General features: G+C 39.9%; 1 protein-coding gene across 1 annotated transcript; it reads left to right on the plus strand.

Annotated features, from left to right (window-relative positions):
- Positions 1-1,005: 1,005 nt before the first annotated feature.
- Positions 1,006-26,977, plus strand: LOC110452001 (signal transducing adapter molecule 1-like). The gene is made up of 16 exons (XM_021500245.1): positions 1,006-1,107; positions 3,540-3,624; positions 4,961-5,036; positions 7,175-7,273; positions 9,347-9,432; positions 9,872-9,938; positions 11,759-11,831; positions 14,499-14,632; positions 14,841-14,926; positions 16,295-16,389; positions 16,872-16,957; positions 23,050-23,140; positions 24,173-24,227; positions 25,001-25,175; positions 25,621-25,826; positions 26,331-26,977. The coding sequence occupies exons 1-16, from the start codon at positions 1,065-1,067 to the stop codon at positions 26,536-26,538; spliced, it is 1,665 nt and encodes a 554-aa protein (XP_021355920.1). The 5' UTR covers positions 1,006-1,064; the 3' UTR covers positions 26,539-26,977.

A 26,977-nucleotide genomic window follows, 5' to 3' on the forward strand; every position in this document is an offset into this window, starting at 1 on the left:
ATGCACCAACTTACACCACTGTTATTGATTTTAATCCTTTACTAGATCATCTAATCCGCCCGGCCTTCCATCCGTCCGTCCGACACACTTTCTTGTTAACATTTTGCAGCCATTTTTCACATCCATCATTTGACCAAGCATCAAGAAAATAATCGCCCTATACAGACTAGTGTCCTTAATGTGTTGTTTAATTTGTCTATACATACTAGTGTTCTTAATGTTGTTTAATTTGTTTTTAGAAATATTAACTTGAGTTTTAGGTTTTGTATCGTAAATGATTATCCGGCTTGTTATCGGGCTGATCATTCTAGAGCGAAAATGCGAGTTTTCTACTTACGTACGTTGGATCTGACTGGACCAATTATTAATTATTGGTACAACATCAAATTTATATTATGCTACAAAAAATAATATTCCGCAGAAATTGACCCAGATTTCGCGTCATTTTTCAACGGTTGTGGGTTAGTTTTCTACGTAGAATTTAGAACTCATGTACGATGTAGGTTTTCTACCATCGTCGGATACCCATGGTTGATTTCGCTTCGGTTCTCGGGCTCATCAGTGAAATCAACCGTGGGTATTCGACGATGGGTCACTATTTCATGTTACGGGTGTATATATTTAAAAAGGAACATTGGATGTATGGTTAGCTTTTTATATATTCATATAGAAATTCCTATCAAAATTTAAGATAACATTTTATAGCTGCTCGGTACGTCAAGTATTAAATATAACTAATTGCTTCATTAAATTTCATATTAAATGAAAAATATACACGTAAAGAAAGGTAATATGGCCTTCTAACTTTATAATTTTTCATAAAGTGTGTATCGACGAAATTCATGTGCGATCTAGATTATATTTCAGACATCTACCATGAAGAAATAAAAAAAAAGGTTTTAAGACGCACTCGGCCAGTATTTCGACCTCGCTTCTCATCATCACGTGGATTTGATGCCGGAAGAAAACATGACATCATCAGACATACGCATGCGTCAATTCGAAGCTTCCGGTTAATATTATGTTGGAGTAAAGGACGATAGCTGCTGATAATAAACACAAAAATGCCACTATTTGCTAGTTCAACGCCTTTCGACAAGGATGTCGGTAAGAATAATATACCAAAGTATTGATACAGTTAATTTATGATACAATGTAGACTGGCGTTCAGATAATGGAGTCGATATTTTCGTTCTCGATGACATGTCGACATTTGTGTACAAAACGACATGTCTACAACAGCTTTGTCTTAACCACTATTGCCGTATTTTCTTTCTCCCTTGATTGAGAACATCAACAGATCATCCATACATTTAATTTTCAAGTTGCCAGAGTTTGAATTGTCATAATTTTAGGACATGTTTAATGCCTATTATCTATATTTAGACCATCTCGAATTTTCATTTTCACACACAGGTGACGAAACATCATACATGTGCTGTATTTTCATTTTTTATGAATTCGGATATGCCTTTTAAAAAGATATAAACCAATCTTTTTAATGGGCGTTTTTATATTCGCTTAAGTAAGCACAGATGAGGATTTAGTATTGTAATATGAGTCTATCTGCAAGATTTGGAAACATTAACAATTAAACACTCACTTCCTCCTTTTCCAAGATATTCACTGCTATACTCCACAAATAAGGAGCTGTTGTAGGTTTCGCAAAGGGAAATAGACTACTTCATGAATATCCATTGAGTGTAAACATTTTTTTTAAATCTTTCTTTTGTCAAAAATAGCCAGGGATATCCTCTGATTATATATGTAATAGGATGAGTCTGGCCTAGGGCACAATCCCCATGTGTGTCACACGCTCAGGTGCCCAAGTCCTGCATCGCCTATAGCTACCGTCCACCCAGGTTTGATGTTTCTATCGTTGTGTTGATATAAATATATATGAGAAAACACCGATGGATAGTTCCTATAATATTTATTAACAATGAATACGATGAATTATGTACAGATGAGAGACAACAAGGCTAAACGGACATAACAACTCTCACACTTACGCCGCACATGTACACATTAACGAAACACTACACAGGCTAAACTAAGGATAAAGATATAAACCACCCCCTCCCATCCTAACACCTATAATCCCTGCTTACACTTACTTCTAATGCTACGATGTGGCACTCGAGCTCTCCGGAATTCAATCCATCTGACTGCCCTGGTCTATAACGAAACATTGTATTTATAACCCAGAGACTCGAAACCCAAGTTATTTTTCCCGTTTCGATTCTGCTGACAAAAGGCTATGGAGCACAACATTCACGCACCCAAAAATGACCTTTTAGATCACAGTGCGCATGCACCGCCCTGATAGCAGAAAATATCCCTGGTATGTTGACCCCAACTCTGCACCAGATTAAGGACACTATCGAGACATCAACATTTTTTGTAGCAACCCGACCGGTTGGGTTGAGACTCATCTCTATTACACATATATATGGATGCTTCATCCTTTTAGCAACAGAGTTTTAATGTTGGTGGTAATACTAATTGGATGGGGATACATGTTGTTTGCTGACCAGGCCCCAGACTAAAGACCTGATCCAGGAATATAAAGATAAGAAACCCTCGTTCACATTCTATATAAAACACTGCTGACCCCAGCACGGACTAAAAACCTGATCTAGGAATATAAAGATATGAAACCCTCGTTCACATTCTATATAAAACACTGCTGACCCCGGCCCGGACTAAAAACCTGATCCAGGAATATAAAGATATGAAACCCTGGTTCACATTCTATATAAAACACTGCTGACCCCAGCCCGGACTAAAAACCTGATCCAGGAATATAATGGTATGAAACCCTCGTTCACATTCTATATAAAACACTGCTGACCCCAGCCCGGACTAAAAACCTGATCCAGGAATATAAAGGTATGAAACCCTGGTTCACATTCTATATAAAACACTGCTGACCCAAGACTAAAAACCTGATCCAGGAATATAAAGGTATGAAACCCTCGTTCACATTCTATATAAAACACTGCTGATCCCGGCCCGGGACTTAAAGCCTGATCCAGGAATATAAAGATATGAAACCCTGGTTCACATTCTACATAAAACACTGCTGACCCCAGACTAAAAACCTGATCCAGGAATATAAAGGTATGAAACCCTGGTTCACATTCTACATAAAACACTGCTGACCTCAGACTAAAAACCTGATCCAGGAATATAAAGATACGAAACCCTGGTTCACATTCTACATAAAACACTGCTGACCTCAGACTAAAAACCTGATCCAGGAATATAAAGGGATGAAACCCTCGTTCACATTCTATATAAAACACTGCTGATCCCGGCCCGGGACTTCAAGCCTGATCCAGGAATATAAAGATATGAAACCCTGGTTCACATTCTATATATAACACGCTTTGCCAGTCAAACACCCATCAATCACGGAAAGAGGTATGTCCACTTGAAAAAGACTTTTTTTGAGGGAAGGGTTTTGTTCACTTATGTAAGATTTTTATCCTGGCACTGAAAGAAGAGTTTTTCCATGGACGTTTTCTGTATTGTAGAAAAGGCGACTAGTGAGATGAATACTACTGAAGACTGGGGCCTGATAATGGATATAGTAGACCAAGTGAATACAAAACCCAACGGGTAAGAAAAATCTCTTGATATTTTCCACCTTGTTAATTGTCAGAAAGTTTATGTTTTTACTAGAGTGTTCATTGATCAGAATATTACACCAAGTTGATATTTGAGTGAAATTCTTGTTAATAATAATCTCATTTATCACATGACTACCCTGTTATGCAGTGTCATAAAGCCATCACATAAATTATGTGTATGGCACATGTGTAAAATCTTTCCGGAAATAACGTCAAAATTGAATAGGAACAATCGATGTGACGTCACGTCATTGTGAAGCGGACGCAATTTTCATCGTTTCAGAGGCGGCCAAGTGCAAAATATTTGTTTCATATCACAATTATACATTTAACTTTGTATTATATGATCAAAGAATCTGTCATTCATTTCCCTTCATGTCAGATTTATGATACTTGTTTTTATTTTTTCATATTTGCTCGCCAGAGGCTTGCAAACATGAAGAATTCAAAACTTGTACCAGAAATTAAATATGAAGGGAAACTTATTACAGATCCTCTATTTATCACATGACTACCCTGTTATGAGACTCAGTGTAATAACACCCATTACATAAATATTGTTATGAACCCACGTGTAATAACACCCATTACATAAATATTGTTATGAACACACGTGTAATAACACCTTCGAGGGTTTTGATTGGTCAGTCTATTCACATTTAGTGTTCGTTGATATGTGTGACATAGTTTCGTAAACAAAACTACGTTTTTTACTACGAGTCGTAAAAAAATATGGCTCCTTTCACAATCAATGATATATATATGGTCAGTATAGACAACAGTGGCCTCGAGAAAATAATACTAGTTAACCCTTTCACCCCTATGTAACTTTAGTAGACTCTACTATGCATTGATCTGGATGAGTCCATAGTGGTGAAAGGGTTAAAAGACCAAATGAATACACAGTGTAGATGGACAGAGTTAGTTTTGCGATTGATGTGCTGGGAAACCCATCTAAAACTGGTATCTGACGAGCCAACTAGGTCCAATGTTACCGGGAATACAAACCAAATCATGCAAATAAATCTCATATGGAATGGAAATTCATGTGAGATCCTCTATTTAATTTATAAATTAACATAGATCTGCCCCCCATAAATAACCTGATTTAGTCAATACATTTATATCACCTGGTTGTTTATAGCTTCAAAATTCATGACCAGTCATCACTATTTCCATGATAATTAATTATTAAATAAAAGGGAAATGAATTGAGGACAGATTTTTATTCATCTTTCAACAACTTCTTTTTTTCCACAAGGCAAGGCATTTAAAATCAAATAATGAATTTGTGTTATTGATTGATTGATTGGCTTGTTTTCCAGTCCAAGGGATTGCTTGAGGTCTATAGTGAAGCGTTTGAACCACATTGTTCCTATCGTCTCTATGCAGGCACTGACAGTAAGTATATCACTCCATTAAACAGACACTGACAGTAAGTATATCACTCCATTAAACAGGCACTGACAGTAAGTACATGTATATCACTCCATTAAACAGGCACTGACAGTAAGTATATCACTCCATTAGACAGGCACTGACGGTAAGTATATCACTCCATTAGACAGGCACTGACAGTAATTATATCACTCCATTAGACAGGCACTGACAGTAAGTATATCACTCCAGTAGACAGACACTGACAGTAAGTATATCACTCCATTAGACAGTCACTGACAGTAAGTATATCACTCCATTAGACAGGCGCTGACAGTAAGTATATCACTCCATTAGACAGGCGCTGACAGTAAGTATATCACTCCATTAGACAGGCGCTGACAGTAAGTATATCACTCCATTAGACAGGCCCTGACAGTAATTATATCACTCCATTAGACAGACACTGACAGTAAGTATATCACTCCATTAGACAGGTACTGACAGTAAGTATATCACTCCATTAGACAGACACTGACAGTAATTATATCACTCCATTAGACAGGCACTGACAGTAAGTATATCACTCCATTAAACAGGCACTGACAGTAAGTATATAACTCCATTAAACAGGCACTGACAATAAGTATATCACTTTATTGAAAAGGTCCTTATTATTTATTGTTAGTCTCTACGCAGGTACAGACAGTAAGTATATCACTCCAATGGAAATATCATATCTGTGCTTTAAATGGTTAGCAGTGAGTAAATCCACTTTTGTATAGAGATAGTAATTATACATATGAATATCATGATCACTTATCATTGATATTAAGTATGAGGCCAAAAATGTATGTTCCAGATAAGATTCATTATCTGAAAAAACAGGGTAGGTTGGTCAGGATATTTTTTTGAGGGGCTAATTTAAGAAAGTACAAAAACTACACAAACAAATATTTAGGATTTTTAAATAGTGATAAGGGATATACAGTTGGTTTTGATACCTGCCAAGAGAGTACATTGTTGATTGAGTGTGTACATTGTTGATGGAGTGTGTACATTGTTGATGGAGTGTGTACATTGTTTATGTAGTGTGTACATTGTTGATGGAGTGTGTACATTGTTGATGGAGTGTGTACATTGTTGATTAAGTCTGTACATTGTTGATGAAGTGTATACATTGTTGATTGAGTGTGTACATTGTTGATGGAGTGGATACATTGTTGATTGAGTGTGTACATTGTTGATGGAGTGTGTACATTGTTGATGGAGTGTGTACATTGTTGATTAAGTGGGTACATTGTTGATTAGGTGGTTACATTGTTGAGGGAGTGGTTACATTGTTGAGGGAGTGTGTACATTGTTGATGGAGTGGGTACATTGTTGATGGAGTGAGTACATTGTTGATTGAGTGGGTACATTGTTTAGGGAGTGGGTACATTGTTGATTAAGTGGGTACATTGTTGAGGGAGTGGGTACATTGTTGATTAAGTGTGTACATTGTTGATTAAGTGGGTACATTTTTGATGGAGTGTGTACATTGTTGATGGAGTGGGTACATTGTTGAGGGAGTGTGTACATTGTTGATTAAGTGGGTACATTGTTTAGGGAGTGGGTACATTGTTGATTAAGTGGGTACATTGTTGATGGAGTGGGTACATTGTTTAGGGAGTGTGTACATTGTTGAGGGAGTGTATACATTGTTGAGGGAGTGTGTACATTGTTGATTAAGTGGGTACATTGTTGAGGGAGTGGGTACATAGTTGAGGGAGTGTGTACATTGTTGAGGGAGTGGGTACATAGTTGAGGGAATGGGTACATTGTTGAGGGAGTGGGTACATTGTTGATGGAGTGGGTACATTGTTGATGGAGTGAGTACATTGTTGATGGAGTGGGTACATTGTTGAGGGAGTGGGTATTTATTGAAGTGAGATATTTTGTTTTGTGTTTTGATTTGACGACATGTTAGCTGTTGTAAGACGAATCAAAATCTTAGATAATCAGTTGAATAGTTATTTTGTTCACAATAACAGGATTTGAGAGAAGTAATATTAAGCAGGATAGACTATAAAATCCTAATGTAATTTTTTTTTAATTTATTTGTTAAAAGATTGCTGATAAAGAAGTACAGAATGTTAACAAGTTGTTGCTTTTGATTTTAGTTGTTGGATGCTGCAGTCAACAACTGTGGACGTCCTATTCATTTGGAGATATCATCCCGAGATTTCATTTCCGAATGTCGAACACTTATTGGTCAGAAGGTGAATACACGCATGAACTGAAATATGCTAGAAGTGTGATTTATGGTCATTTAAGAATGTGATGGTGAAATAAGAACTGCTATAAAATCATGAATCAATATGAAAAATAACCAAGTTATTAATATTAGTAATAATTACTACTACAATGGACATACTAATGATATGAAAAAAATGGAAGTTGGTAACTGTGAAAGACTGGTAGTTCCTATACCCGTTAACAGTCTAGTCTATAGTAACTAGTAACACTGGTAATTCCTATACCCGTTAACAGTCTAGTCTGTAGTAACACTGGTAATTCCTATACCTGTTAACAGTCTAGTCTGTAGTAACACTGGTAGTTCCTATACCCGTTAACAGTCTAGTCTGTAGTAACACTGGTAATTCCTATACCCGTTAACAGTCTAGTCTGTAGTAACACTGGTAATTCCTATACCCGTTAACAGTCTAGTCTGTAGTAACACTGGTAATTCCTATACCCGTTAACAGTCTAGTCTGTAGTAACACTGGTAATTCCTATACCCGTTAACAGTCTAGTCTGTAGTAACACTGGTAATTCCTATACCCGTTAACAGTCTAGTCTGTAGTAACACTGGTAATTCCTATACCCGTTAACAGTCTAGTCTGTAGTAACACTGGTAATTCCTATACCCGTTAACAGTCTAGTCTGTAGTAACACTGGTAATTCCTATACCCGTTAACAGTCTAGTCTGTAGTAACACTGGTAATTCCTATACCCGTTAACAGTCTAGTCTGTAGTAACACTGGTAATTCCTATACCCGTTAACAGTCTAGTCTGTAGTAACACTGGTAATTCCTATACCCGTTAACAGTCTAGTCTGTAGTAACACTGGTAATTCCTATACCCGTTAACAGTCTAGTCTGTAGTAACACTGGTAATTCCTATACCCGTTAACAGTCTAGTCTGTAGTAACACTGGTAATTCCTATACCCGTTAACAGTCTAGTCTGTAGTAACACTGGTAATTCCTATACCCGTTAACAGTCTAGTCTGTAGTAACACTGGTAATTCCTATACCCGTTAACAGTCTAGTCTGTAGTAACACTGGTAATTCCTATACCCATTAACAGTCTAGTGTGTAGTAACTAGTAACACTGGCAATTCCTATCCCTGTTAACAGTTTAGTCTGTAGTAACACTTGTAATTCCTATACCCGTTACCAGGCTAGTCTGTAGTAACACTGGTACTTCCTATACCCATTAACAGTCTAGTCTGTAGTAATTAGTAACACTGGTAATTCCTAGACCCGTTAACAGTCTAGTCTGTGGTAACTAGTAACACTGGCAATTCCTATACCCGTTAACGGGCTAGTCTGTAGTAACTAGCAACACTGGCAATTCCTATACCTATTAACAGTCTGGTCTGTAGTAACACTGGTAATTCCTATACCTGTTAACAGTTTAGTCTGTAGTAACACTGGTAATTCCTATACCCATTAACAGGCTAGTCTGTAGTAACTAGTAACACTGGCAATTCCTATACCTGTTAACAGTTTAGTCTGTAGTAACACTGGCAATTCCTATACCCGTTAACAGTCTACTCTGTAGTAACACTGGTAATTCCTATACCCATTAGCAGTCTAGTCTGTAGTAACACTGGTAATTCCTATACCCGTTAACGGGCTAGTCTGTAGTAACTAGTAACACTGGTAAGTCCTATACCCGTTAACAGTCTAGTCTGTAGTTACACTGGTAATTCCTATACCCGTTAACAGGCTAGTCTGTATTAACTAGTAACACTGGCAATTCCTATACCCGTTAACAGTCTACTCTGTAGTAACACTGGTAATTCCTATACCCATTAGCAGTCTAGTCTGTAGTAACACTGGTAATTCCTATACCCGTTAACAGTCTAGTCTGTAGTAACACTGATAATTCCTATACCCGTTAACAGTGTTATTCCTGATACCAATAGTGAACATCAAGATTTATTTATAGGGAAGTGTTTTCCTTTAACCTGTCAAAAACATTGAAATTTTAGAAACAATATTCCTTTATAGATGTATATAAAATGTTTGTGTCAGTGCGAATAATTATTGATTTCTTTGTTTCATAGGCACATCCTAAAGTGTCTGAAAAATTAAAGGGTCTGATAAAGAAATGGGCAGAATCAAAAGAATTTAAAAACGATCCTGCTTTAAGGTAAGTACAGTCATTGTTTTTACTAGGCTATGATCTGACTTTACCATTGAGCAGATAGTTCTGATCCAGCATCTTCTTATTGAAATCAGTAATTTTATACCCGGCCACAAAGTGGTTCCAAGTTTGTTTTTAGTTATATGGCTTATAATTAGCATAATAAGCATATACAGTTCAGGTCATTTAAGGACATGCCTCTGGGCGTTACATTGTTGGTCTCTCTGTGGTCCACCAGGTCACACTATACTGACAACAGGTTAACAAGGTGTTGCATATACCCAAACATTCTGAACTTAAAGCAGGGAAAAACAACTAAGGACTTAGTATGTTGTGGCCTGGGGACAGGGCCTGCCGCCTTCCTAACTTTGGTGAACAGTGTGAATGATGAACTGTGATTTTAAAATGTTGCAATATTTATTTTGTGATTCTTACTACTTTGCAGTCTGATTCCATCATTTTATGAAAGTTTGAAATCCGATGGACATGATTTTCCAGATCAAGATGGACAGGTATGATAAGAATTGAATTTTGAAATGAAAAACTTTGAAGTAATAAGGGCTTTTTGCCAACTGGTAGCACTTTCAACACTAAATTCTTCTACAGATCGATGTAGAATGCCATTCTGGTGAATTTGATGTCTTTAGTTTTTCTGTAACATTTACCGTTTACGTTGTACGCCAGTTTGAAAGATTTCCTTCGATCTTTTAGAAATATCGCAATATGTTAAAACTTGTTTTACTCTATTATCAATGACAAATATTTGGTTTATTTGTGATGGAAAAGGTTTCCCCAGATGTCCTCTAACATATGGTAACATTTTCAACTTAATAAAAAACCAAAATGTCCGTCATGACGTCATATCCAATTTTCTCTAATTGCAATACATTTCTCACTCGAGTGAATACTAATCTTAATGACAGAAAGCACTATGGCACAGGGGCGTGGCACGAATGTAAACAAATCCGAGGATAAACCACGGTTTGACCAAGAGTATTTGTTCATATATGTTGAAAAAGTATAGCTACCTCATCCTCCTATATATGTCATGTTATTGATAATACTTGTATTATGTATGTGAACTTATGGGCCCGTAAGGCCTTAAGTAATAAACGATTTGAATTTGAATTTTAGTGGGGGTTCAAAATTGTACAAATGATGGGGCTGACCCATGTGATTTTCATATTCAGGACATCAAACTGATGAAATCTAAACCTGATTTGGTTTAAAAAGGTCAAATAGAATAAGAAATGCCAAAACCCTTCATTTCACCATTATGGTAAAGTGAAGGGCCCTTGCCCCACCCTGATTTTCTCTACCCCAGACATAATTTTTGTGATTTTCATATTCAGGACATTAAACTGATGTAATCTAAAACAGATTTGGTTTAAAAAAGTCAAATAGATTTTTTTTTTACTAAAGCCCTTCATTTCACCATTATGGTAAAGTGAAGCAGCACCCCTGCCCCACCCTAATTTTTTCTACCCCAGACATAATTTTTGTGGTTTTAAGATAGAATACATCAAGCTGAAGTAAACTTAAAGAAAATGAATGGAAAAAAGTTTGTCAGAATAGAAATTGATGGAACCCTTCATTTCACCATGGGGCGGTTCATATTACCATATAATGGTAATATGAACCGCAGTTCTTTTCACCATAATGGTAATATGAACCGCAGTTCATTTCACCATAATGGTAATATGAACCGCAGTTCATTTCACCATAATGGTAATATGAACAGCGGTTCATTTCACCATGCTTCACAATACCATGCTACACCGGGATCTGCTTCACCCTTGCAAACTTAACCCCTGGGTCATGGCTTTGAGGGTTGAGATCCTCACCTAAAATAATATAAACAATTGTTGGGCATAAAGAGACAAGTGCTGTCATGATATTAGAATTGACCCAGGGATCTGCCCCACCCTTGCAAACTTAACCCCTGGGTTATAACGTTGAAATGGTTGAGATCCCCACCCCAAAACTATATATACAAATGCTGGGCATAAAGAGATGAATGCAGTCATGATCTTAGAATGACCCTTGGGTCTGGCCACAACCCTAGGGACCTAGTTTCTTAGTCACAGCTTGGAAACAGTTCAGATCCCCACCCCATAACCATACATAAAGTTGCTGGGCATGGACAATCTAATACACATATGCTACCAGGTGAGTGATACAGCCCCTATGGGTCTCTTGTTGTAAAAATGATACAAAATTGACCAAAAACTAATTAAATACACAAGGAAACTGTATTTTGACATAGATGCATTTTCTGTAGTACGTAAAACCTCGTTGTGACACAATAAGTTCAGTTTGTTCTAACTTGCAGCCGAAGAGAGCACCAGTGAGCACCGACCCTAATGTAGTCAATAACCAACAGGAGGAAGACGACATAGCCAAAGGTCAGTTACACTTACCTTCCCTGATAGCCAAAGGTCAGTTACACTTACCTCCCCTGATAGACAAAGGTCAGTTACACTTACCTCCCCTGATAGCCAATGGTCAGTTACACTTACTTCCCCTGAAAGCCAAAGGTCAGTTACACTTACCTCCCCTGATAGACAAAGGTCAGTTACACTTACCTCCCCTGATAGCCAAAGGTCACTTACACTTACCTCCCCTGATAGCCAAAGGTCAGATACACTTACCTCCCCTGATAGCCAAAGGTCAGTTACCCTTCCCTCCCCTGATAGCCAAAGGTCAGTTCCACTTACCCCCCCTGATAGCCAAAGGTCAGTTACACTTACCTCCACTGATAGCCAAAGGTCAGTTACACTTACCTCCCCTGAAAGCCAAAGGTCAGTTACACTTACCTCCCCTGATAACCAAAGGTCAGTTACACTTACCTCCCCTGATAGCCAAAGGGCAGTTAGACTTACCTCCCCTGATAGCCAAAGGTCAGTTACCCTTCCCTCCCCTGATAGCCAAAGGTCAGTTCCACTTACCTCCCCTGATAGCCAAAGGACAGTTACACTTACCTCCCCTGATAGCCAAAGGTCACTTACACTTACCTCCCCTGATAGCCAAAGGTCAGTTACACTTACCTTCCCTGATAGCCAAAGGTCAGTTACACTTGCCTCCCCTGATAGCCAAAGGTCAGTTAAACTAACCTCCCCTGATAGCCAAAGGTCAGTTACACTTACCTCCACTGATAGCCAAAGGTCAGTTACACTTACCTCCCCTGATAGCCAATGGTCAGTTACACTTACTTCCCCTGAAAGCCAAAGGTCAGTTACACTTACCTCCCCTGATAGACAAAGGTCAGTTACACTTACCTCCCCTGATAGCCAATGGTCAGTTACACTTACTTCCCCTGAAAGCCAAAGGTCAGTTACACTTACCTCCCCTGATAGCCAATGGTCAGTTACACTTACTTCCCCTGAAAGCCAAAGGTCAGTTACACTTACCTCCCCTGATAGCCAATGGTCAGTTACACTTACTTCCCCTGAAAGCCAAAGGTCAGTTACACTTACCTCCCCTGATAACCAAAGGTCAGTTACACTTACCTCCCCTGATAGCCAAAGGTCAGTTACACTTACCTATCCCCTGATAATGGTCCTCATACTGATAACTGGTTATACAGCATTTCTTTGTAGATTAGAAGGACAAAATGGCTGTCAGACAGCCATCTTAGATTTCAGGGTAAAAATCTGTTTTATCATGTTTATAATTATAAATTAACAAAGAACTACTGTTTGACCAAATAAGGTCACTGAAAATAGGTCACTGACCAATCACCTAAAATTTCACTTACTTGGAATGGTTTGAAATTTTCATCAAGTTCAGAAATTAACCTAGAACTGTTGTTTGACACTGTGACTTCCTTCTCAATACTGAATCACACACATTTATCATAACATTCATTTCCTGAGCTTCACCATGTCCTTCACCCTGTCTATCACTGTGCCCTTCACTGTGTCCTTCACCATGCCCTTCACCCTTCACCGTGTCCTTCAACATGTCCTTCACCGTGTCCTTCACCTTGTCCTTCACCCTGTCCTTCACCATGTCCTTCACTGTGTCCTTTACCTTGTCCTTCAACATGTCCTTCACAGTGTCCTTCACCTTGTCCTTCACCGTGTCCTTCATCGTGTCCTTCACCGTGTCCTTTACCTTGTCCTTCACCGTGTCCTTTACCTTGTCCTTCACCGTGTCCTTCACCGTGTCCTTCACCGTGCCCTTCACCGTGCCCTTCACCGTGTCCTTCACCGTGTCCTTCACCGTGTCCTTCACCGTGTCCTTCATCGTGTCCTTCACAGTGTCCTTCACTGTGTCCTTCACCATGCCCTTCACCCTTCACCGTGTCCTTCAACATGTCCTTCACCGTGTCCTTCACCTTGTCCTTCACCCTGTCCTTCACCATGTCCTTCACTGTGTCCTTTACCTTGTCCTTCAACATGTCCTTCACAGTGTCCTTCACCTTGTCCTTTACCTTGTCCTTCACCGTGTCCTTTACCTTGTCCTTCACCGTGTCCTTCATCGTGTCCTTCACCGTGTCCTTCACTGTGCCTTTTAACATGCCCTTAACCGTGCCCTTCACCGTGTCCTTCACTGTGTCCTTCACCTTGTCCTTCACCGTGTCCTTCACCGTGACCTTCACTGTGTCCTTCACCGTGTCCTTCACCGTGCCCTTCACCGTGTCCTTCACCGTGCCCTTCACCGTGTCCTTCACCATGCCCTTCACTTCTTATGTTTGGCACATTTACTTGATGTATGTAACAGGAACACATGACAAATATCAGAGCAACATGTGATTGTTATACTTGTCAGAATTATAGAAATAATATTGAAAACAAATAACTTGGATGGCATCATAGAAACTTTGTATTTATGGCTGTAAATATAATGTCAATATTAGTGAGAGCCGTACCTACTTTTTCAGGAATTTTTGTGTGATAGATATAAACTGACACATCAGTACCAGGGTACACATAGGAATCCAACGTCGAACCTCAACTCTAGTCTCTCTCACAATTCTCCCTCTAATCTGTAAGCTAGACTAGTTTCTTGTTTATTAGATATATGATGTACAAAACTGTGCTGCTCATTATATATTTTTTCTGTTTCAGCTATTGCACTTTCCCTAAAGGAGTCTGATAAAGGTTCGTCCCAGAAGACGACGTCCCTCTACCCCACTGGCTACTCTGTGTCGTCTGATTCGGCCACATATGCCAGCATCAGTAAGCTGAGGGAAGTCAGAAAGGTATATATACCATCTATCAAAAAGAAAACAACAATGTTTAGCTCCCATAGAGATTGTGCTGTTTTACCTTTTTCAGTAGCAGTAAAATAACACATAGTGTTGGTATTATGTCGACAATCACTTTCTGTTAATTCCTTATAATCAACCATCATTCCTGGATCAAAATGTAAAGTTCGAATTGTAAGATATTTATTATATTTTTGTGCAGGTGCGAGCTCTATATGACTTTGAGGCTGCAGAAGATAATGAACTTACCTTCAAATCAGGAGAGCTCATAAGTGTTACAGATGATAGGTTGGTACACTCCTAATGTTTTGTCATTAGGAAACCTTTGTCATTTCTTCCTTGGTTGTTTTGTTTTCTTGAAATTTCTTTCCTTTGTTGTTTTGTTTTCTTGAATGTATTGATCATGGTATGACAGTGATATTTGAATGTGTGAAATCTTGAATGAAAACTTCTTCTAGTCATTCCACTGAAGATTTTTATTGGGTTTATGCATGAAGATTAATGTGAAGTTGTGCTTCAGTATCACTGTCACCTATGCGTTGACCTTAACTTTGACCTTTCCCATTGAAAAAGTTAGAAATCGTTACTGTTAGGGGACTATGGATTGCCTTGCACTACTTTGCCTTGTTCATCAATGTAATTATAACTCTCCTGATTCTCTGGTCGTTACTTGATAATTCTGTGCAATATGAAAATAACTGGTTATAACAAAAATATTTCCATTTCTCAAGTATGTCTGTTATCTTACAAGATAATGGTTGGAAAGGCATATTTTCTTATGTCATGAATACATTCAGATCATTCATTCATATCTTAGATTACCTGTTTATATCTACCACCTGTCTGTAATTACCACCTGATTATAACTACCACCTGTCTGTAACTACCACCTGTTTATAACTACCACCTGTTTATAACTACCACCTGTTTGTAACTACCACCTGTCTGTAACTACCATCTGTCCAATGGACCGGTGAGCGTATACCATTGTACAGCGTCCATCTTCTGTCCTTTAAAGCGCTAGTAGTTCTAAACCGTGTAGTGTTTTGTTTTTTTTTACTAAATTTGGCCTGTATGAATCAAGGAAATTAACCAAAGGACTAGGGGCGTTTCAGGAAAGTTCTGGCATCATGAGGTATTTAGAATTAGTTGATATATATTCATAATCTGGAATAAACTGAAGTATGCAAAGATGAAAATTTCAAATTCATCCGACGATTGGTGAGGCTTAATAGTGGGAACATGGGATAAAGGGTTCTTCTTCTGTACTAGTGGAGGGGTTTAAACCAATTGGGTGTAGCACATCCTTGGGTAAAAGGGATTCAATGGTTAAAATCCTTCTTCTTCTGTACTAGTGGAGGGGTTTACACCAAATTTGGTGAAGCACATCCTTGGGTAAAAGGGAATCAATCTTGTATTATGTATTATTAACAGTTGTTATGGTCCCCCAGAGGTCAAAAGATTGGAACCTTATAATGTTGCTGAGAGACAGATCCAATGTTTGGAAATATTTGCAATATAAGATCAAATACTTGGCTTTAATATCCTGGTAAGTGACACAGACCCTCTGGGCCTCTTGTTGTAATTGTTTTAAGTACTGTGATCTGAAATATGTTTGATATAAATGCCATAAATTAATTTCTTTTTGATTCTAAGTGATGTCAATTGGTGGAAGGGTTTTAACCAGCGAGGGGAAGGTTTGTTCCCGGCTAACTTTGTCACGGCCGACCTATCGGTGGAACCAGAGGATTGTAAGTAGTGCAATATCCCACAACAGCTGTGAGAGACTGAAAAACACGCTTAACACACAAGCAGAACATAGTTTACCAAAATGTTTTAAAAAAATATTCCAATAATGTTTAGATGTATTTATCGTGAATAAAAAAAACAAGTGGTTTGAATTGTCATTTCCCTTCATCTACATTTGTTAGAACAAAGCCTGAAAGTGCTAGTCAGCATAAAAAAACCATGATCAAGTAATATCAGAAAATTAAAAATCAATGTGGAAACCAACCCGTTCAATTGACTGTAAAGAATTTAATAGACCCAGAAAGATGTTTATGAAGAAGTTAATAGACTCAGAAAGATGTTTAAAAAAAAAGAAGTTAAATATCAATATCAATGAAAAATTTGTCATGAAAATAATTGAAGTAAAATTTGTTTGGATGAAAGGAATATCTTGTGATCAGAGCTTACTAAAGCTGTACTTAAGGATGTGTTTATGTGTTCCTAGCTAAAGAGAAGAAAAAGGTGCAATTCAATGAGGAGGTCCAAGTGAAGGCTGTTGATGTTCCCCCAGAGGAGGTTGACATTAATGAGGTACTATAGACCTTTATACCTGTCACAGTTACACACCTTGGTTTCTCAAACTGATGAAAGCAAGGTCTCTATATTTCGAATACCTTAGGTGTAAGGCTGTCTATCATGTACCTGATGAGTGTAGGTGTCATGTGGGCCTTGTATCTGAGATGTGGGTGCCCTATCAGTAAGTGCCCTATTAGTAAGTGCCCTATAGTAAGTGCTTTCCATCATTTGTCCACACTTACAAAGCTGAGATTATATCAGAAGCAATGTCTTTGTGGTGTTGTAACGAGCTTAACTAAAGTCTTAGTGGGGTTGTTATGAGCTTTTGCAGGGTTGTTTATTTCAGAGCAATGATTATGTTTTCCCATGCTGTAGGCGTTTTTATTGGTATTGTCAAACTGCATCATCAGATGATATCATGTTTCAGCAAGAAAATCAATTTTTCATGCAGCTTGATAATAAAAAAAATATGATTAATACAAACATAAAAAAATGATTTATCTCATTTCGTCGTGCTTAAATATGATTTCATCAGGTTGAACAGCATGACAATACAATGGATGATTAAATATTTAGGGCCTTGCATTAAAAATGTGGATGCCCTTTAGTAATCACAGTGTCCATCCGTCTGTCTGTCAGCACTTTCGTTTCCGGAGATTATCTCATGATCCAGATTGCCTAAATTTCTGAAATTTCACATGGTGATATACTGTGATATGCAGATGAGCAATAGGGGTTTAAAAAGTTCCTTAGGTCACTGATACTAAAAATAGAATTGGGAATATTATTAACTGTCAAAAATACATCATAGAAGGCTGAACTTTCTGATATTTCTGATGATGATACTTTGTGATTATATGCAGAAGTGCAATAGTGGTTTAAAAATTCCTCAGGTCAAGGTTGTTCTAACTAAAAACTGGAACGGGAATATACTGTCAAAAATACATCATATAAGGTCCTTACAATACTTCTGTTTTATGACTGCAGTTTTCTTCAGGATAGCATGCATTCATGAATAAGGTCATATTCTAAATCTAAAATGATCACTTTTGGTTGGCGCTTATACAGGAGATACAGCTGTCTGCAGGCATACAGCGGGACCCTTGCTGACCTGTCAGTATTCTATACGGGTGATACACTGTCAGGCATACAGCGGGACCCTTCCTGACCTGTCAGTATTCTATATGGGGGATACACTGTCGGGCATACAGCGGGACCCTTGCTGACCTGTCATTATTCTTTACGGGAGATACACTGTCAGGCATACAGCGGGGTCCTTGCTGACTTGTCAGTATTCTATACAGGAGATACACTGTCAGGCATACAGCGGGGCCCTTGCTGACCTGTCAATTCTATACGGGAGATACACTGTCAGGCATACAGTGGGGCCCTTGGTGACCTGTCAGGTATACACTGTCAGGCATACAGCGGGACCCTTCCTGACCTGTCAGTATTCTATACGGGAGATACTCTGTCAGGCATACAGCGGGACCCTTGCTGACCTCTCAGTATTCTATACGGGAGATACACTGTCAGGTATACAGCGGGACCCTTGCTGACCTGTCAGGGTCCTTGCTGACCTGGCAGTATTCTATACGGGAGATACACTGTTCGGCATACAAAGGGGTCCTTGCTGACCTGTCAGTATTCTATACAGGAGATACACTGTCAGGCATAAATCTAAAATGATCACTTTTGGTTGGCGCTTATACAGGAGATACAGCTGTCTGCAGGCATACGGCGGGACCCTTGCTGACCTGTCAGTATTCAATACGTGCCAGGCATACAGCGGGACCCTTGCTGACCTGTCAGTTTTCTATACAGGAGATACACTGTCAGGCATACAGTGGGGCCCTTGGCATACAGCAGGGCCCTTGCTGACCTGTCATTATTCTATATGGGAGATACACTGTTCAGCATACAGAGGGGTCCTTGCTGCCCTGTCAGTATTCTATACGGGAGATACACTGGGTCCTTGCTGACCTGTCAGTATTCTATACAGGAGATACACTGTCAGGCATAAATCTAAAATGATCACTTTTGGTTGGCGCTTATACAGGAGATACAGCTGTCTGCAGGCATATAGCGGGACCCTTGCTGACCTGTCAGTATTCTATATGGGGGATACACTGTCGGGCATACAGCGGGACCCTTGCTGACCTGTCTGTATTTGGCGCTTATACAGGAGATACAGCTGTCTGCAGGCATACAGTGGGACCCTTGCTGACCTGTCAGTATTCTATACGGTAGATACACTGTTCGGCATACAAAGGGTTCCTTGCTGACCTGTCAGTATTCTATACAGGAGTCAGTATTCTATACGGGGGATACACTGTCGGGCATACAGCGGGACCCTTGCTGACCTGTCTGTATTTGGCGCTTATACAGGAGATACAGCTGTCTGCAGGCATGCAGCGGGACCCTTGCTGACCTGTCAGTATTCTATCCGGGAGATACACTGGGTCCTTGCTGACCTGTCAGTATTCTATACGGGAGATACACTGTTCGGCATACAAAGGGTTCCTTGCTGACCTGTCAGTATTCTATACGGGAGATACGTATACACTGTCAGACATACAGCGGGACCCTTGCTGACCTGTCAGTATTCTATACGGGAGATACACTGTCAGGCATACAGTGGGGCCCTTGGCATACAGCAGGACCCTTGCTGACCTGTCATTATTCTATATGGGAGATACACTGTCAGGCATACAGCAGGACCCTTGCTGACCTGTCAGTATTCTATATGGGAGATACACTGTAAGGCATACAGTGGGACCCTTGCTGACCTGTCAGTGTTCTATACTGGAGATACACTGTCAGGCATACAGCGGGACCCTTGCTGACCTGTCATTATTCTATATGGGAGATACACTGTCAGGCATACAGCGGGACCCTTGCTGACCTATCAGTATTCTATACGGGGGATACACTGTCGGGCATACAGCAGGACCCTTGCTGACCTGTCAGTATTCTATACGAGGGATACACTGTCAGGCATACGGCGGGGCCCTTGCTGACCTGTCAGTATTCTATACGGGAGATACAGCTGTCTGCAGGCATACAGCGGGACCCTTGCTGACCTGTCAGTATTCTATACGGGAGATACACTGTCAGACATACAGCGGGCCCCTTGCTGACCTGTCAGTATTCTATACGGGAGATACACTGTCAGGTATACAGCGGGACCCTTGCTGACCTGTCAGTATTCTATACAGGAGATACACTGTCAGGCATACAGCGGGACCCTTGCTAACCTGTCTGTATTCTATACGGGAGATACACTGTCAGACATACAGCGGGACCCTTGCTGACCTGTCAGTATTCTATACGGGAGATACACTGTCAGGCATACAGCGGGACCCTTGCTGACCTGTCTGTATTCTATACGGGAGATACATATACCCTGTCAGGCATACAGCGGGACCCTTGCTGACCTGTCAGTATTCTATACAGGAGATACCCTGTCAGGCATACAGCCGGGCCCTTGCTGACCTGTCAGTATTCTATACGGGAGATACACTGTCAGGCATACAGAGGGGCCCTTGCTGATCTGTCATTATTCTATATGGCAGATACACTGTCAGGCATACAGCGGAGCCCTTGCTGACCTGTCAGTATTCTATACAGGAGATACACTGTCAGGCATACAGTGGGACCCTTGCTGACCTCTCAGTATTCTATACGGGGGATACACTGTCGGGCATACAGTGGGGCCCTTGCTGACCTGTCATTATTCTATATGGGAGATACACTGTCAGGCATACAGTGGGGCCCTTGGTGACCTGTCAGTATTCTATATGGGAGATACACTGTCAGGCATACAGTGGGGCCCTTGCTGACCTGTCAGTATTCTATACGGGGGATACACTGTCGGGCATACAGCGGGGCCCTTGCTGACCTGTCAGTATTCTATACAGGAGATACACTGTCAGGCATACAGCGGGACCCTTGGTGACCTGTCAGTATTCTATACGGGGAATACACTATCGGGCATACAGCAGGACCCTTGGTGACTTGTCAGTATTCTATACGGGGGATACACTGTCGGGCATACAGCGGGGCCCTTGCTGACCTGTCAGTACTCTATACGGGAGATACAGCTGTCTGCAGGCATACAGCGGGACCTTGCTGACCTGTCAGTATTCTATATGAGAGATTCACTGTCAGGCATACAGAGGGGTCCTTGCTGACCTGTCAGTATTCCATACGGGAGATACACTGTCAGGCATACAGCGGGGCCCTTGCTGACCTGTCAGTACTCTATACGGGAGATACAGCTGTCTGCAGGCATACAGCGGGACCCTTGCTGACCTGTCAGTATTCTATACGGGAGATACACTGTCAGGCATACAGGGGGACCCTTGCTGACCTGTCTGTATTCTATACGGGAGATACATATACACTGTCAGGCATACAGCGGGACCCTTGCTGACCTGTCAGTGTTCTATCCGGGAGATACACTGTCAGGCATACAGCGGGGCCCTTGCTGACCTGTCAGTACTCTATACGGGAGATACAGCTGTCTGCAGGCATACAGCGGGACCTTGCTGACCTGTCAGTATTCTATATGAGAGATTCACTGTCAGGCATACAGAGGGGTCCTTGCTGACCTGTCAGTATTCCATACGTGTCATTATTCTATACGGGAGATACACTGTCAGGCATACAGCGGGGCCCTTGCTGACCTGTCAGTACTCTATACGGGAGATACAGCTGTCTGCAGGCATACAGCGGGACCTTGCTGACCTGTCAGTATTCTATATGAGAGATTCACTGTCAGGCATACAGAGGGGTCCTTGCTGACCTGTCAGTATTCCATACGGGAGCTTGTCAGTATTCTATACAGGAGATACACTGTCAGGCATACAGTGGGACCCTTGCTGACCTGTCAGTATTCTATACAGGAGATACACTGTCAGGCATACAGCGGGACCTTTGCTGACCTGTCAGTATTCTATATGGGGGATACACTGTCGGGCATACAGCGGGACCCTTGCTGACCTGTCAGTATTCTATACGGGGGATACTCTGTCAGGGATACAGCGGGACCCTTGCTGACCTGTCATTATTCTATATGGGAAATACACTGTCAGGCATACAGCAGGACCCTTGCTGACCTGTCAGTATTCTATACGGGGGATACTCTGTCAGGGATACAGCGGGACCCTTGCTGACCTGTCATTATTCTATATGGGAGATACACTGTCAGGCATACAGAGGGGTCCTTGCTGACCTGTCAGTATTCTATACGGGAGATACTCTGTCAGGCATACAGCGGGACCCTTGCTGACCTGTCGGTATTCTAGTTCATGTTATATTTTCATGTGGGACCCTTGCTGACCTGTCAGTATTCTATACAGGAGATACACTGTCAGGCATACAGTGGGACCCTTGCTGACCTGTCAGTATTCTATACAGGAGATACACTGTCAGGCATACAGCGGGACCCTTGCTGACCTGTCAGTATTCTATACGGGAGAGACACTGTCAGGCACACAGCGGGACCATTGCTGACCTGTCAGTATTCTATACGGGAGATACACTGTCAGGCATACAGTGGGGTCCTTGCTGACCTGTCAGTATTCCATACGGGAGATACACTGTCAGGCATACATCGGGACCCTTGCTGACCTGTCAGTATTCTATATGGGAGATACACTATCAGGCATACAGTGGGGACCTTGCTGACCTGTCAGTATTCTATACGGGAGAGACACTGTCAGGCACACAGCGGGACCCTTGCTGACCTGTCAGTATTCTATATGGGAGGTAAACTATCAGGCATACAGTGGGGCCCTTGCTGACCTGTCAGTATTCTATACGGGGGAGACACTGTCAGGCACACAGCGGGACCATTGCTGACCTGTCAGTATTCTATACGGGAGATGCACTGTCAGGCATACAGCGGGACCCTTGCTGACCTGTCAGTATTCTATACGGGAGATACACTATCAGGCATACAGCGGGACCCTTGCTGACCTGTCGGTATTCTAGTTCATGTTATATTTACATAATTATAAATCTTCACTTAGATCTTAAATATGGAGGATTAAACTCTTTAGGACGGAAATCAATTTCATGGAAGTTTTTTATTATGATTTCAGGAAAAGATTGACAACGTATTGCAGTTGATACAGAATGCTGACCCAACAGGAGAGACTCAGCCTGACTCTGAGGAAATGCTCCGACTTGAAGGTAGGTACACCTAGGTCCTTACTACTGAGAATTTGTCCAGGCTGTTAATACATTTCAAACTCTTCAAACGATGTAAAGATGCCTTGATGAAGTTAAACCTGCATCATTCACTTAGAGTATACAATGCAGCAGAATTATATAACAGTGACCTTGTCAACGCTCAACTAACTGCATATTTTTCAGGTTTTTTTTTAACTCATTCACCCCTGAAGTCACATTTGAACTCTTCCATTTCAAAGGTTGGAATAGTTCATAATGAAATTTCAGGGGTAGATGAGTTAAATATTTGTATGAAAATTGAAGAATAACTGCTTCACCTGTGGAAGGTGTGCAGTGTACTGTAACTAGGTCACTGTGACCTTCACCTCAAGGTTTAAGGTCAAATAAGTGTGCACAAAATATAGAATGAATCACACAAATTTAGAAGTTTAAGGAATAAGGGTTTACAAACATTTCTTGGAAATATCGGTTGATAACTGGGGACAGTTTTTTGTTGACAAAATCAGATTTCTCTTTTAATACTGTAAGATTATATATTCAATTGTTCTAAAAAGATAAATATGTAAAACAACAGTTGTGAAAGTTTTGTGAAAACATTGTTTGGTATAGGACGATTTCTGAGCTTGGGTTTTCCTATTACAATTTCCCAAGACGACAAATTTGTAGTATATATTCTGCCTTTAAAATGAAAAATAACCAAGTAAAAATCTCCCCGATATGAGGTCAATAAATTAAAAGGTGAACAAAAAGATTGTGTGTTGTAATGTAGTAGTAATATAACTGTAATGGAATGTAACTTTTCAGGTGTGATTCATTAGATACATTAAACTGATGCAGTATTTAATCATGTAATTACATAGATCTATATGATACTTATGTATCGGTTCATTGCAATCACTGCTTTAGTGTAACAGTGATATTAAATGGCCGTGATGAAAAACAATATTTGAAAACTGAATATATTCAAAAGCATGTCTGATAAAATTTCTCAACTTTTCATTTAAAATTTCGATGTTTTTGTTTTCCTTGCAGAGACATGTAAAGGAATGGGTCCACTGATAGACACAGAATTAGAGAAAATTGACAGGTATATCATGTCTTTTACATTCTTAATTATAAGTGCTGAGGAAAATTTGTGAATTTTAAGATTTAATCTCTGAATATTGATATAACAAATACAAAAATTTTGTATGATAATTTTTGTGTCGCCTACGACGGATGTCGGAAAGACACATAGGCACTGCATTTGCGGTGGCGACAGCGGCGTCAACAATGTTAAGGTTTTGCGTTTAGCTCTGTTTCTGACGAAGCTACACCAACAAAACCTCGATCATAGATGTAGCATGGGTAGTGGAGCCTACTGCACTAAAAACATTTCATTGATTTCTGCATTGTTTTGGTAAAAACCTCGAATTTCTGGACTTAGAAAAAAACTCAACGTTAAGGTTTTGCGTTTAGCTCTTACATATTATGCTGTTTCTGACAAAAAATAAATGCTAGAGCAACCAAACTTGGGTCAGGTGTATCATGGGATGTATAGCTGAATGCTTTACACACTTTACTAGCATTTCAACAATTTCTGTATTTTTTTGATAAAAACCTCCAATTTTTGGACTTAGAAAAAACTCAACGTTAAGGTTTTGCGATTAGCTCTTGCATGTAAGGCTATTTCTGACAAAGTATAAGAGCTAGACAAAGCGGGACGGGCGACACATATAATGACGCGTAATTCTTGTTTATAAAAGGAGTCAAAGCTTATACTTTTATATTTTACACTGGCTGTTCAAACATTTTTATCCATAAAATACTTAACGTATCCATGGTGGAAAATTTAATACCTACTTCATTTATGTATGACAGAAAACATGCCAGTCTATGTGAGATAAACTCCAAGGTCGTAGACGCCCTGCAGATGTATCACAACTTGATGAAGGAGGACCCAAACCCATACGCCTCGTTTAAGGGTGGTGTAGCGCCAGGCCCTATGAATTTCTCGCATCCAAATATGTCAATGACACAGCCCATATCTAGTCAGGTAAGCTCAGGTTGTCCACCCCTATTAGTGCAGAATGTTGTAGTAAACAAAATTTATTTAAGTGACGATTCTTTCCCCATATGTAAAGACCCTCAATTAAAACGTCCGTCAACTCTGTGTTGGAAATCTATTTCATTTGATGTGTAAACTTTTCAGATGAAAAATCATTTGTCCAGTGTACTTTAAACAAAAATGATCTGAATGAGGAGTTTCTATAATTGTAGAAATTTATCTGTTATATCATTTAGTTTTGATAAAATTAGAAAATGATTTATTGAGGTAAAATGGTTCGGGTTCTCATAGGAAAGTTGGATGTTATTTTTTCTGCTGTAAATTAGTCAGAAGTCCCTTTTGTAAGTGTTAACAGTTTGCTAAGTGTATGATGATTTCCTGTGTTCTGTGTGCTTCTGTAGATAGCTATATACTGACCTTGTAATACTTGTAGTCAATGTACAATGGCCAACAGCAGTTCAGGCCGGGACAGGTTCAAATGCCAATGCAAAATCAGATGCAGATGCCTCCCCCAGGTCAAGGTCAAATATCACAGCAAGGTCAAGGACAGATGCCACAGGGTCAAGGACAGATGCCACAGATGGTTGTCGGTCCACCATCACAAGTCTATGCACCACCAAGCAGTCAAAGTTTTACAAAGTTAGTAATAAATGTATTCCATAATGTTTTATATTAAGAAAAAAAGTTTTCAAAAGTAGAATTTCTCTTTTGAATTATTAAATGAATTATAAACAGGATTGGCAAAAACACTGTAGGCACATGTACATTATACGTCTTTATGAAGTTAAGTTTCAAACATTACAGCATGCTTTTAATTCAAATTTCAACTCCATGGATGGTGATGATGTAATTTGACAAAATTCTTTTCAAGTGTTAAAAATGAGGGAACCATAAAATAGTGGTGATTCATACTCATATATAATTTGTGTATGATTTTTTTTTTTAGAGTTAATTATATGATTTGATAACTGGGATGTTATGATATGATGGAAGAGATATTTTTGTGATAATCATAAACCTATACCAGTTTGTCACATGTCACATGTCACCGGCGCAGTGCCAAAATTTGGCCAAAATTTCCTCAGTATACAGAATATGCTACTATAGCCTCTCTGATTAAAGTGTGGTATTTTTATGTTCCAGTGTACCCAGTGGAACAGAGGCCTACACATCGTCACAAGGCGTCACCACTGGGCCCTCCCACAGTTCCATGCAGAGCATGGCGCAAAACACAGTTCCTCCCCAGACACAGCCTAGCATTCAGAACAATTATCCTGCTCCCCCACCCATAGGGGCCCCTGGGGGCCCCCAGTTTTATCAACAGCCCCCACAACAGCAACCCCTTCTATGAGGAAAAAGGGAGAAGACTTTCTTTTTTTTTAATGAACAATTTCATCATGGTAATTATTAATACCATTCATTTCCCTGTGAAAAGTGCTGTGCTGCACAGGAACAGTCTGGCAGAGGTTGCCTGTCAATATCATTGTATTGAAATGGACCGAAAGTTTACGAGAAGTTTTCTTTTTCAGCTTGAAGGAGATGTGAAGATGAAATGCACGAGTAAGGTTTGAAAGAGGTGGATTTAACGAGTTGATTAGAGTTCTTCAGAAAATTGTGATACGACAAAGCTCTCATACTTCAAAGTTAAAATGAAAGACAGCTAAGTTGAGATGTGATTGACGTAAAAGAAATATACCATGTCAGTGATGTATAATGTTTAAGATTAATATCCTGTTGAATTGAACAGCATCAAGCTTTAATGGGGACTTATTAAATTAATTTAACTGGGA

This window comes from Mizuhopecten yessoensis, unplaced genomic scaffold (assembly GCF_002113885.1).
Source record: "Mizuhopecten yessoensis strain PY_sf001 unplaced genomic scaffold, ASM211388v2 scaffold6361, whole genome shotgun sequence".
Lineage (NCBI taxonomy): Eukaryota > Metazoa > Mollusca > Bivalvia > Pectinida > Pectinidae > Mizuhopecten > Mizuhopecten yessoensis.